At 38.8% G+C, this 15,071-nt stretch overlaps 1 protein-coding gene across 5 annotated transcripts in view; it reads right to left on the bottom strand.

The window, feature by feature from the left end:
- WDFY4 (WDFY family member 4) overlaps window positions 1-15,071 on the bottom strand; it is a 255,678-nt gene that overhangs the window by 92,010 nt on the left and 148,597 nt on the right. For all 5 annotated transcript variants that reach the window (XM_061161999.1, XM_061162000.1, XM_061161997.1 and 2 more), the window contains one exon: window positions 5,027-5,104. In XM_061161999.1, coding sequence (XP_061017982.1) covers window positions 5,027-5,104 — 78 coding nt within the window. The remainder of the gene's footprint in view (window positions 1-5,026; window positions 5,105-15,071) is intronic.

Genomic DNA, 15,071 nt, shown 5'->3' with positions numbered 1-15,071 from the left:
AGCTCTTTATTGGGCCGGCCCCAAACCTCCTGGGATGAACAGACCGAGCCCCTCATAACTGCCTGAAGAAAATAACCTATAAAGGCAGCCCCACGCACCTGCAGGGTGTGTAGTGAAATCTCTGGAGCCAGGACCAGGTCAGGAGAAGAAATCAGTTTGTCCAGCTTTGAGACCATTTAACTCAGGTTCGAGGAGGAGAAAAATCCTCTGCCCTTTGGCCCATAGAGCTTCATGACTGCTGTGTGCTGTGCTGTCCCAAAGGTCCCCATATACTACTCATCAGAGGATTGGGGAGCTATTTGATAGAACAGACACAGCAGCCCACCATAACCCCTGCCCTTCAAAGTAGACAGGGAATTTTACCATGGTCCCTACCCAGTCCTACTGAAAGCACTCCTTCTAGTGTCTGGACTGAAGGTGCGATAAGACTGTTCACAGAAGCCCAAACCTTTGATATTAGTGAAAATAACCCCACCTACTATGGACTGTAGCCTGCCAGGCTTCTCTGTCCATGAGATTTTCCTGGCAAGAATACAGGAGTGGGTTGCCATTTCCTCCTCCAGGGGATCTTCCTGACCCAGGGATCGAACCCCACATCTCTTACGTCTCCTGCATTGCAGTCAGATTCTTTACCACTGAGCCACTGAGGAAGCCTACATCTTCTGCTAGAGTATAACTCAAACCTCTAACAAACACATCAACACCCCAAACCGCTTTTGTACGCCACAGTGAAGTTCCCTACATCATCTTTCAAGAAAACATTTCAATTCAGTTTGGACAGCAGAATCAACTTTGTCTGCAGGGCAAACTTTTGCAACTATTCACATATTTGATGGTATGCACCCTACATTTTAATTTTTAAGAAAACTGAAAGGTGAAGGTGTTAATGACAAGAAGCACAGACCTTATAAATGTGACATAGAGAAGAAACTCATTGACATGTATTAAGCTGAGCCCCTTACCTGCTCTATCTCATCTCCACTATACAATGACACTGAAAGTGAATGTGGGAACTTGTAAGTAATTTCTGTTATCCTCATGAAGGAATGAAGTCTAGAAGAGGAGAAGTGATTTCCCCAAGGTGACCAACAGCTGACCAAGCTAAGATTGAAACCCAGTCTGTCTGATTCCAGAGCCTTTAGCTTCAACCTGCATGCCTGATTCCTTTCCTAGGGCCCTGGTATCATTTTGTTAAATCTTAATTTCTGCCCGTATTATTTCAAAGACTGGCAGACTTAGAGGTAGATCCTGAAAATATGGACCATTTTAAATGGGAAAATCATTCTCAGAGCTTGAAAATTGTCTTAAAAACAAGACAGATGGTATAGTTCTAAGCACATGGTCTTTGGTGTCAGATGAACCTGGGTTGTCACAATATTTCTGCTTTTCACCAGCCACTTAATCTGAAGGAGACTCAGAATCTTCATCAGTCAAATTTGGTTAGTAATATTACCACAATAATAAAACCATGGGATTATATAAGGATCAAATGAAACAATATTTTCAAGAGTTTAATATGGTGCCTCGCAAACTTAAGCAGTTAGTATTATTATTGTGAATAAAGCAAATCTTATTTCAAAACAAGATTACTTTGCTTCTCCACAGTTCTTAAATTCATACCCAAAATGATCATAGCATTTTACAAGTACTCCAATTTTTTAATAAAAGACTCCAGGAAAATAATGACTATCCAAAGTCTTTTATACGGATTTAGTTATATGAAATGAACACTTGTTTGGGGAAAATGTTTCAGCTCCTTGGAGACTATTGTTGCATTTGTAGCTCCATACTGAGTTTCACAGAGGATGAACAATCCCATGCTACTGGGTTGTCCATCTGGAGTTTCAAATTAGTCTTTTAAGATCATCCCTTCCACCATAGGGCTCAATTTGTGCAACCTGGAGGTTCACGGCTGCCTGAGTCTGCATCGCAGGGCAAATGTGTTTTCTTGAATATCTGTAGTCAGACATACGAGCGTCGTATGATAGGGTCCCTCATTCATCCCTCAGAGATGAACAATTGTTTAATCCATAATAGAAGGCTATATGTGGTCCCAGGACAGAGGACATGACGTGACTAAATAAGCAAAAGTCCTGAGTTTCTACCCCTGCAAGGTGTTCATAAGGCCCATGTTTGTGTACAGGGTAAAGTCCTCTTTCAGTTCAAACCTCTAATGGGCCAAATGCCACATCAGACCCAGAGGCAGGGATGCTGGTGAATTAGAGAGAGCTATGATTCTTGGCTAAATAGAAACTCTTGGGTAGCCTCATTGAGGCTTTCCTCTTGGCAACCAGCCCTTCTCTACTTCCAGTCCCAGTGCTGAAGTATGGTTTATCTGACTTTGGTGGGTGATGAATGGTTTTAGGATGGGTTACTGAGCATCATTTATTGGGATTGGAACTATTGGTCTCGAGAGCCCATACAGAGCAGACTGCAAAGAGGTGGGTGTGTACATACTCAAGGCCACACACCCCTGCTCTTGGCAACCTTATGTCCATCAGGAAAAAGCACATGATGTATATGCACCTGAGGTAGACACAGCCTATAGGCAGGTCGCTCAGCAATGAGACAGTCCCTCTGCACAAGTTAGATGATTTTTCATCTTTCATATGAGCTCTTCCTGGTTCCAGGATGTATAACCTGGGGAGCAGAGCATGAGTTCCCTCAAGCCTCACATACTCTCCTCCATGTGCCCTGGTGCCTCAGACTATAGTAATCTTGTACATTTATGTGTGTATGTTTGCATGTGTGTGTGTGTGAAAAAGGAAGAGGGAGAGAGGAGCCAGATTCCTTAGAGAAGAGCTTGAATATTTGGATCCAGCTCTTCTTCCAGAAGAAGCCTGATCTTCTCCTGGATCTTTCAATAACACAAAACATTTCATGTGTTGCCTAAGCCAGTTTGGGTTGAGTTTCTGATACTTACATCTGAAAAAGCTAGGACCAAAACCTAATGGATACATAGAGCCTGAGCAAGAAATGGAAACAGCCTGTTGGCCCCCTCAGTTCAGTTCAGTCGCTCAGTCATGTCCAACTCTTTGCGACCCCACGAATCGCAGCACGCCAGGCCTCCCTGTCCGTCACCAACTCCTAGAGTTTACTCAAACTCATGCCCATCGAGTCGGTGATGCCATCCAGCTATCTCATCCTCTGTCGTCCCCTTCTCCTCCTGCCCTCAATCTTTCCCAGCATCAGGGTCTTTTCCAATGAGTCAACTCTTCGCATGAGGTGGCCAAAGTATTGGAGTTTCAGCTTCAGCATCAGTCCTTCCAGTGAACACCCAGGACTGATCTCCTCTAGGATGGACTGGTTGGATCTCCATGCAGTCCAAGGGACTCTCAAGAGTCTCCTCCAACACGGCCCCTAGGGAGCCCAAAAGAGATCAGACAGAGCAGTGCCCCTCTCACATTTTTTTTAAAAAAGGGCCATTTCTGGGGTGGAAGGCATTTTGCAAAGAGCTTTAATCTGTAAAAACTGTAACTTAAAAAAACCACAGACCTAGTGAGGAATATCTGTAAGGGATGATGAGGACTCAGTGTAAGAGCAGACAGCCCGGGTACATGGCAGAGCAGAGCCCAGAGCAGCCAGACCACAGTGAAAAGAACAAATAGAACTGGAAATGGCAAAGGGGCATCCTGGCAGAACCAGAGCAGAGGCATCTGTTTCCACCAGTACCTCTGGAGTGATGAGAAATTTGCAGAGTGAATATCAGAACTGCATGATTTGCTGGTGATGAGATGATGGAGTATAGTGATGCTTGGGTTAGCTTCCAGGGCACTGGGTGATGCTATCTTGTCATGTCAGGAGCACCTGCATCTCCAGCGACCTCTTGGGTGTAGGTAAAATGCCTAGTTGAAGAAGTCTTATGTAACCTGTTACTGAGAGTCGTGTGGGTGGGGGCCTGAATCTCATTATCTCCACCCTCTTGGGAGGACCTCATGGAGTGTACTTAGGAGAAGCTGTCCTTGAAAAACATGGCATATTTCATGGGCCTGATTTCTTTTCAGACCTTGGACTTGACTTCTCAGGTAGTGGAGTGAGGCTACATTGGGAAAGTGTGCTGCCGCTTAAAAGAAAGTAGGGTGAATCCTCCAGACCCCATCATCTCCGTCAGACAGTGATAATATCTGCATTCTTTAAAACATCAAAACAATCTGTCTTAAATATTTAAACACTTGGAAAGTGTCCTTATGGATTAGCTTCAAAATGCTGATTTTCTCAAAAATACCTCAATCAACAGTAAAGCTCTACACAACTTTCTCAAGCACTCTCTGAGCCCCAGACAGGCCCCATGCTGAAAATGAGCCCAGCTGACGCTCCAGGAGACTGGACCCTTGCCTTCTGGGCTCAGAGCCTCTGCTGAGGTTCCGTCCTTTCCCATGAACTTTCCATCTTTCAAATTTCAGCAGAAATCCACCAAGGACCACAGAGCACAACTCTCCTAGCCGTGAGCAAATCTTCCCAGCATTTCTAACCATTAGAAGAGAAATGGTCACTGGTCTTGACTGGATGCTGATTGGAAAGTTTAGATAAACAATGTCGCCTGTCTTGAAATGGAACAAGTGTGATGATGGATAGTCCTAAATAAAGGATGCAATCCTAAATGATTCATCTTATTTTTCCCCCAATGGCAACTGAATTTATTAATTGTATTGCTAGTCCTGAATGAAGTCAGTGAACTCAAATAGTGAGGCGTTGACATGCAAGGGCCTGTCCAAGGGGCATAGATAACAGAGTCATGCCCCTAGCTCCCAGCACAAAGTCTGAGGCACCCTGGGCTCTTGATGCCTATTTACTAGTAGGTGAATGAGTAGATAAGTGAATGGACACACTGCCTATCTCTTCAGCTGCTAACACTGTGGATCCAAATTCCATGGCGTAGGTCTTGCAGGTAGAACCGACTCACTAATGATCAACTATTTTCTGAGCCAATTTAGAGTTTAAACCAAAGGCTCTTGTGAATCTTTATTTCATGTTCAAGGTGGATTCCAGTCTAGTGTACAGAGAAAGACACTGTCTTGCTTCTTACCTGTACATGATCTTTGTATAGAGATGCATATAGTTCTTGTCCTCTTCGTCTGTAGTTTTCAATACATGACAAAAAGTCCTGGAGAAGAGAGAAAGCAAGCCACAGCTAGTAACAGCTGTGATTTTAGATAAGAACTTCCTGCTCTGGCCAAGTGCCAGAGGAAGTAACAGTCACAGGACTTGTTGGTCAAATCATTCACAACCTCATGAATACATGAATCACCTATGCTGTTACATACACATACAGATTCACATACATGCTTATGGGTTACTTTTACTTCTAACTACGTTGAACCAGGTTATAGCAGATAAATCTTCCTCCCAAGAATAACTAGAAAAGCTAGAACATAATATTTAAATCAAAAGGGAATTCTAAAAAACGATCAAGTAACATATTTATGGAACAGGGCACCCAACGATAGTAGAATACACATTTTCAAGCCCCCACAAAATATATACTGAGACAAACTACATGCCAGACCATAAAATAAACTTCAACAAATGTATAAAAAATTGAAATATGAAAAACGTATTTTCTGATCATAACAGAATCAATCTGAAGTCAGTAACAGGAAATCTCCAAACACTTGGAAACTAAACAGTATACTTCTAAATAACCCATGGATCAAAAAGTAAGTCTCAAGGGAAATTTTGCAAAATACATTGTATTAAATAAAATTGAAAGTAGAACATATCAAAATTTGTGTTGCATAGCTAAAACAATGCTGAGAGGGAAATATATGCCACCAAATGCATACATTAGAAAAGAGTTAAGTTTTAGAAAATCTGAACAGATCAATAACAAATAGGGAGACTAAATAGTAATCAAACATTTCCCCCACAAACACCAAAATGCCCAGGACTAGATGGCTTCACCAGAGATTTCTATCAAACATTCAAAGAAGAATTAATACCAAACCTTCTTATATTTCAAAAAAAAAAAATAGAAGAGGGAATACTTTTCAACTCGTCCTAAGAGGCCAGCATCACTCATACCAAAGCCAGGCAAAGATACCACAAAAAAAGAACACTAAAAACCAATATTCATAATAAACATAGATATAAAAATCCTCTATAAAATATTGGCAAACAATTCAACAGCACATTACTAGAATTGGATACCATGATGAAATGGAATGTATTCTTGGTATGCAAGGATGGTTCAATGTATGCAAACTGATTAAAAAGATAGCAAGAGAATATTACATACAACTAGATACACATAAATGTGACAACTGAGATTAAATGGACAAATTCTTTACAAAAGCACAAGCTACCAAATCTCAACCAATATAAAACAGATCATTGGAATAGCACATAACGGTTAAGGAAATTGAATTCATAATTTAAATACTCTCCCCAAGTAAATTTCCAGGTCCAGATGACTTCACTTGAGGATTTTACAAAATATTTAAGCAATAATTAACATACATTTTACAAAATGTCTTCCAGAAAATAGAAAATATGGGTACGTTTCCCAATTTGTTTTATGAAGCTAGCAATACCCTTATAACTTTATATCACAACCAGACAAAAATACTACAGGAAAATAAATCTAACTTTCACAAATAGAGATGCAAAAATTCTTAACAAAATATTAGCAAATAGAACTTAGCAATACATAAAAATAATCATACAATGACAGAATGGAGTCTATTTCAGGAATGCACAGCTGGTACATACCCAAAAAGCAATCACTGTAATCTACCATATTAGTAGGTTAAAGAAGAAAATGACATGATCATATCAATTGATGCTTGATAGTATTTGAAAAAATTCAACCTTCATTCACTATAAAACTCTCAGAAAGCTAGGAATATAGGACAACCTGATAAAAATCATCTACAAAAACTCACAACTAACATTAGATTTAATGCAAAACAATAAATGCTTTCTCTTTAAGACTGAAAAAAAGATGTATGCTTTTATTGTTCTCATTCAACAAATTGCTAAAGTGTTCAGATTTTATACCAGAAGCACAATTCAGAAAAGGAAAAATTAATGAATTTGATCTCATCAACAGTAAAACTTTTGCTCTATAAAACTCATATAAAAATGATATAATTAGCTACAATCTGGAACAAAACATTTGCAAGTCACATATCCATCAAAGGACTAATATCTGGAATATACGAAGAAATTTAAAACTTAAGTGCAAAAAAAGTCTATGAGAATATGTGCAAAAGATATGAAAAGACATGAGGAAGATATGAAAATGGCAACAAAGCACATAAGGGCTGAGTTCTACATCAATATCCTTAAGAAAATGAAAATAAAAAGCCACAATGAGGTATCACTACAGTTGTATCTGAATGGCTAAATTTAAAAGATGACAACAACGAATGCTGGTGAGGATACAGAGAAACTTTATCACTCATGCATTGCTGGTGGGAATGTATGGTACAGTCGCTCTGGAAAACAAGTCAGTAGATTTAAAAAAAAAATCTAGTCAACCACCATAGGATCCAGAAGTTGTAACCTCTGGGGATTTATCCCATGAAAGAAAAACTTATACTCACACAACAATCTGTACATGAATGTTTATAGCAGCTTTATTCATAACAGACAAAAACTGGAAACAATCCAGATGACCTTAAATAGGTGAATAATTAAAGAAATTGTGAAACATCTATAATGTGGACCACTGCTCAACAATAAAAAACAATGAACTGTTGATACATACAACAACCTGGATGAATCCACACAGAATTATACTGAGGGAGAAAAAAAATCCCCAAAGGGCAACAAGGGGGCTTCTTGTAGTGATGGAGATATTCCTTGTTGTGATACTATGTTACAGTTTTGCAAGATGATACTATTTGGGGAAACTGGGTAAAAGGTATATGAGATCTCTCTGCATCATTTCTTACAATTGCATGTGAATCTACAATTCTTAAAATAGAAAGTTTAGTTTTTAAAAAGTCATTGAGGGCTCTATCTTCACTATTTGAAAAAAAAATTTAATTCGGGGAACACACATAATTATTCTAAATCAATAAGATAAAAAAAGAGACATTCAGTGGAAAATTTTTAAAAAGAAAAATTTGAACAGGCACTTAGTTAAAAAAGATGTCAATGACTAATACACATATAACAAAGAGGTCAATTTCATTTGTCATCTGGAGGATATAAACTAAAGCCACAATAAGAATATCTAAATTCAAATAGCTAATAATGTCATGTTTTGATCATCACATGGAGCAGCTGGAACTCTCTTACACTGCTGAATTGGTACAACCATTTTGGAACATTGTTTGGTAGTGTATTAAAAGATGAGTATACACATACCCAGTGAACCAACAATTTCATTTCTAGATATATACTTAACAGAAATTCATGCATGTGTATTCCAGAAGACATGTGAGAAAGTTGATAACAGCAGTGTTTGAAGTAGTCCCAAAGTGAGAACAATGCAGGCTTTCATCAGGAATAGACTAGATAAATAAATTATGATATAGTCATATATTATATCCTGTATGGTAATGGTTCTTAAAATGTGGTCCACGAATCCCTAGTGGCTATTAATACCCTTTCAGGGAATCTGTGAAGTCAAAACTATTTTCAAAATACTAGAACACCTTTGCCTTTTTTCACTGTGTTGACATGTGCATTGATGGTCCAAAAGCCACGATGAGGAAAACAATTTTCATAGTCCAAATCAAGACATTGGCACCAACTGTACAGTAATCATTGTACATAGTCCTCATCAGTAGGAACTCATAGGGAAAAAAAATCTTCACTTAAGAATGTCATTGATGAAAAAGTGCAGGATTAATTTTATGAAATCTCAGTCTTTGAATACACTTTTTAATAGTCTATGTGATAAAATGGGAAATCTACATAAAGCACTTCTGAATACCAAAAGCCATAGTGGTCATTTCAAGGAAAAGCATTTGTATAATTGTTAGAGTTGTGAACTGAACTAGCTACTTTTGGAATAGGACATCATTTTTATTTGAAAGAATGTTGTTGTTGTCGTTTAGTTGCTAAGTCAAGTACAGTTATTTTGCAACTCCAAGGACTGTAGCCCACCAATCTCCTCTGTCCACAGGATTTCTCAGGCAAGAATACTGAAGTGGGTTGCCATTTCCTTCTCAATGGGATCTTCCCAACCCAGGGATCAAACCCATGTCTCCTGCATTGGCAGGTGGATTCTTTACTGACAACCCACCTGGGAAGCCCTTGAAAGAATGACTGACAGACAAAACTAAAGTTATGAAGACTCGGGCATTTGGCAGATATTTTCTTGAAAATGAACAGAATGAACCTGTCATATAAAATAAAACCACTGACAGTATTTGCAGCCTATAATAAAATCTGGGCTTTCAAATTTCAAATGTTAGAATATTGGAAAACTTGTAACTACCTTTGTCAGCTTGACAGTTTCTCAGTAGATAAATATTTTTCTGATAGATTGGTGGTGTATGAATATGATTTTTCCACGTTGCATAATGGAAATCAACATTTGGGAGATCTTTCGACTCAGGGAACCAATGTTTTCACTATTTGTTATATGCATATTCCAAATCATGTATGGGTTGAAATATGCATTCAAACTGTAAGATAATAAATACATTTTACTGTAACAGAGTACAAAAATTTCACTGATAAAAGTTTCAAATAACTTCTGAGAAACTGCTACTTGTTGAATTTTGGTGTAGTATCAAAGAATAATTATCTATAATTTTCTGAAAAGTTTATTAAAATACTCCTTTCTTGGGACTTCCCTGGTGATTCAGTGTTATGACTCTGCAGTTTCAATTCAGGAGGTGTGGATCCAAACCCTGGTCAGGGAACTAAGATCCCACAAGGCCACACAGCATGCCCTCCCCCCAAAAAATACTCCTTTATTTTCTAACTTCATATCCATGAAAGATGAGATTTGCTTCACTTATTTCATCCAAAAAAAAAAAAAAAGAATTACAACTAATTGAATAAAAGGCATATATGAAAATCCATCTGCCTTCTACTAAGCTAGATAGATATTAAAGAATCTGCAAAAATATAAGACAATACTACTCTTTTCACAATTTTAAAAAACTATATAATTTTAAAAAAATGTTATTTATGCTTGCATATAAATTACATAGATTTATTACTGCTATTTTTAAATTAATTAATAAATGCCATTTTAAAAATTCTGTTTTAATTTCTTACCCAGTAAATATCAGTAGATGCAATCAATATGATACAACAGCTCTTTGAAATCTCAATAATTTTTAAGAGGGTAAACAAATCTTGAGACCAAAAAATTTGAGAACAGTATGAAAATGTTGTTTGGTCACTATAAAAATAAATGAACTACTGTTTCATGAAATGACATGGATAAATCACATAGTTCGGAGTGAAAAAAAAAACAGAAGAGTGTATATGTTATTTCACATACATAAAAGTAAAATGTAGAAAGCTGATGTATGTTAGCTGCCAGGAAATTGTCTACTTTGAGGCTAGAAGGTGCTAGTGACTAGAATGGGGCATGAAGTTGGGGGTGCTTCTAGGGAGCCATTAATGTTGTATTCTTTAACCTGGGTAGTGGTCACACGTTCACTCCATGAAAATGCTTAAATTTGTATATTTGTGACTTGAACACTTTTTTCTATGTGTCTCATAGTTCAATAAAATAGAAAAATGTTTATCAACAAAGACTCAAAACTATGGAAACAATATAATTTTAAAACCCCAGTTAATGTTTTGGAGTAGTGGGAATAGGGTGATTTCTTTCTTTCTCTCTTTTTTTGTTTACAAAATTTTCCTTAATATTGCTGTTACATGTTTATGCACATTTATAAGGAACAATCATTGTGAGCACTGCAAATGACATAAAATGCTGACAAATTTGACTAATTTTACATCTAAGGCAAAAGCCCAGTCTTTTTCCTAATATGATACTTTGGAGACATGCAGCAGAAGAGAACTCTTGGGGGAACTTGGACGCAGAGCAGCTCTGTCAAAAGGAATGTGCTCTCTCACTGAAGAAGGAGAGGAAAACATGGCTCTGCTTCCCTTGAGCGCTGAGCCAGTGAAGGCTTGCAATAGTGGACTAGGAGGATGGGCGAGGGACCTGACCAAGGGCACCTGAATGGTTTATATAAGTGTCGCTAGCCCAAATACTTGTTATCCTTCGGTCTGTTCTGTCAACTTTCCATCCAATAACCAATGTGCACATAGCACTTTACAGCTGACAAAGGAGTTTCCATATGCACTATCACATTGCATATTTAGCCACCTGACAAATCCGAATTATGATGATTCCCATTTTACAGAACAGGAAACCGAGGACAGGTGACCTCAACAATACAGGAGCTGGCAGCACCAGAAGATGACGTCTTAGATCACCACAAGCCTTTCTCCCACATGGTTTCCCCTTGTGCGTCACCACAGTACTAAACGTATTATTGCTTTGCTATTGACTTTTAAGAACTTTCGTGCCCTGGAAAGTTGTCACGTTCAGGACGTGGAGACAGTAGGAGGAGGATTTCGGTTGGTTCAAGGGCAGAAGCTCGTCTGCCTGGGCAGCAGTGAATATGACTCATCGATGGGGGACAAATTTAGAGCAGAGCTCTGCATTACTTATTGGAGCAAAATAGCCTTTGCTTAGCAACTGCCTGTGTATTAAAGAGGTTGAGAACCTCTGAAGTAGAATCAAGGGTCTCAGAGGGCTGTTTAGAGATTTGAAAGGCAAAGCAGGTCTGGTTTAAAGAGCGTGTGCCTTGCTGTCCCAGTGCCTCCTTAGGGAAGGGTTTGGCTACAGGATACAGATCAGATCTTGGAATGGAAAACAAGATACAGCCTATCTGGAGGGTCACCTGTAAGTGAGCTGACCTCAGCTTGGTCGAACCCACCTTTGCCAGGAGCACCCCTGGGGCTGGCCAGCTGCTGGTGACCCTCCTGTTCAAGTTCTCCCATAGGAAGCCCCTGCTGTCACTGATGACAGTCATTATATTGTTTGTTTAAAGCATCATTAGTCCTGTAATCACAGTTGTATAGCCTCGCCAGAAAAGAGAAAAGCCAATATCTAAACACAACCCCTCAGATACTGCTCAGAAACTTAGTACCAAGATTACAGTTGTAGGCCCTGGCCTCTCCAGCCACGTATGGCATGGTCTGGAATTGAACTCAGTAGTGAGAAATTCCAGTGTATCTACCAGTGCTGACATATATGCATGTTATTTTCATCCTGACTCACTATTTTCACTGCTAGTCACTTACTCCAAGGAAATCATAAAATGTATGCACAGATAGTCACTAAACAACATTTTCCACCATCCTGTTTATAGCAGCACAAAATAAAACAATTTAAATATCAACACGTGGAGGGATGGTTCATCCTTACTGTCGGCTATTATGCAGTCACCACAAATTACATTCACACAGGGCCACCACTAGTCCATACATTACCTTCGTGTTCCCTTTGAGCAGATGCGGTCCTGGAACTGCAAGGGTAAGTTGAATAGTGGGACAAAGGCTGAATTTCAGCTTCCTTTTGCCACTCTGGCCAGGTGCCTTTGTGCACAACCTATACAACCGTTCATTGCAGCCCTGGTGTCAAAAAAGTTCTGATGATATGGAACCAGGTTTTTGATATATCTAGATTTTTTAAAATGAAGTTAGAAAATAATGTGCTAACAACAATTAAATGTGCATAGATTTGCAGGGACAAGGAAAACTGAAAGAAAATACAGGGTGCTGATCATTAGTGCTATTCGCTAAATATTTCTAGGTCTTTCCTCCTGCAGATACATGGCATAACCACTTTTCCTGTCACCTTTGAGCCAGGTGAGGCCAGGGAGGTGTGCTGAAACTTTAAGGGCTCAGGCTCAATTCGCTAAGCTCTTTTTCAACTGTCACGGCAGTACTCAAAGTTCTAAATGATGACTGCTCCCTGAGCTGGTGTCACTGGGTGAGGTTAAGGCACAGGAGCCTCATGACGAACTCAGAGTGTGGCAAACATGAGAAATAAACCTTTGCTATTTTAGGGCAATCAGTTTTTGGAGTGTTTATTACTGTCATATAACTTTTCCTGAATAATACACACACAAAATATGTTAGGAAGGGTTATAGTAGAATTGCATTGAAATATATTTGTGATCAGTGAAAAAAGATCAGAGAGCCAAGTGAAAGCAAGTGTGAGATCAATTAAATGTTATGAGCAAAAAGCTCAAACAATTTGAACAACAAAATAAATAACAAGCTTGGTGGATTATAACCCAAATTATAAAATAAATATGGATGAGTCTCTACAGATATAAATAAAAGATTGAATAAATTAATTAGGGGGGAAAGAGACAAACCTTTCAAACAGAAGAATTTAGAATAATGTGTACAGATATTTCCCTTGTCAGGAGGCAGAGCTTAATTGCCTTAAGAATGGTCTGGTCTTAATGACTTGCTGCCAAAGAATAGAGGATGGAAGGGAAAATAGTAAATTTACAGTGGAGAAATCTGGCAGACCCCATCATGACAATGTGATGAGAGCTGACATCACCAGTGATGATACTGTGTGGGTGTCAGGCACCCCTAACCTGATACGGTTTAATGAGAAGGGCGTGTCTCCTCTGTGGTCTTCCTTCCAAAAATTCTTAACCTCAGGATAATTATGAGAAGAATGTTTAACAGACCCACACTGAAGTACATTCTACAAAATATCTGACCAGTACTGCTCCAAACTGCCAAGGTCAGAAAAATAATTAAAGTCTGAGAAATTGTCAGAGTCCAGAAGAAACTAAGAAGACGTGACAACTAAATGTAGTATGGTGCCTTGGACTGATTCTTGGATTAGTGGGAAAACTAGTGAAAGCAAAATATGACTGGAGATTCATTACTGGTAACGTGCTAATGTCAACTTTGATTAATGTACTATGATAATGTATAACCGGAACAAAAGGGGAAATTGGGTGAAGGATATAGGGAGGTGTTGAATATAAATATGAAAAGTACATGGAAAGTATTCCAAAATAAAAAATGTATTAAAAATACAATGGAATTCTCACAACCCTGTCACCTAAGTCCCATGATGAAACTGAGATAGAATAGATGAGTCTGTTTTCTCAATTGGATATGGTTCCACATATTTCTTGGATGTAAATAATTCATTGTAATGAGTATAATTCTCGTGCTTGAAGATAAATAATTTTTGGTAAGTCTTGTTCTCCCCAAACTGCACAAGCCAATCACTTCATCAGACACTTTAACAGAGAAATAGTAATTCATTCCCCAAATGGCGGAAAAGCTGCCTGATGGATGTACAAAAGGATGGTATAGAATACACAAAACCACAAATGATATTATTCTCTATCAGTAATCTTTTCAAACCTCTCTATCAATATCTTTTAAGAGTATTGTTGCCAACTTGATTTTCATTTTATTAATAGGCTTTAAAACTTAACTCCATATAACATGATTCCACCATAGGCAGTTTTCTTTATAATTTTTTAAGATGTCTAAATATGCACTAGTGATCCATAAAAGAAAAGCAATAACCACACTGTTTGATTTTAGTGTCAAATCCAGATTCCTTTTTCTGGCCAAAGAAACAAGTGACAGGCTCAAGTTAAACTCAGGCGATCTCCCTCCCATTCATCCTGGCAAGAGTGAGCTGTGGATTTGGAAGCGGCTTCCTCCACCATAGGGCCCACGTTCTCATTGGCTACACTGGTCACTCATTAGTCACCTCTCCTCCACTGGTACAGGCTGAGGGGCTGGATTAACAGTGCCAGTAGTTGGGTGGCAGTGAGCAACCAAGGAAACTATGTCTGTGTGAGCCCTTTGCTATTATGGTATAACAAGCAATTATCAGGAATACTCTTCTCATTCCTAGTACACACCCTGAGGGCCCCACAGAAGAGTGGCAAACTCTGCAGAGACAGTGCTCCACATCACAGTGACTGGGTTCCTCACCTGAATCCCCACTAGAATAAACTTTTCAAGGACATTGTCCATCTCTGTCCCCAACAGCCTGGCAGATGCAGACAACAATAGATAAAAGTTTGAGAGACTGAAATGAAGCTCGTGAGATTTATCACTTCTCTGAGACAAATTCTCTGCAG

Source organism: Dama dama, chromosome 15, assembly GCF_033118175.1.
Source record: "Dama dama isolate Ldn47 chromosome 15, ASM3311817v1, whole genome shotgun sequence".
NCBI lineage: Eukaryota > Metazoa > Chordata > Mammalia > Artiodactyla > Cervidae > Dama > Dama dama.
Note: the sequence above shows the minus strand (reverse complement) of the source record. Positions and strands in the feature narration are given on the sequence as shown.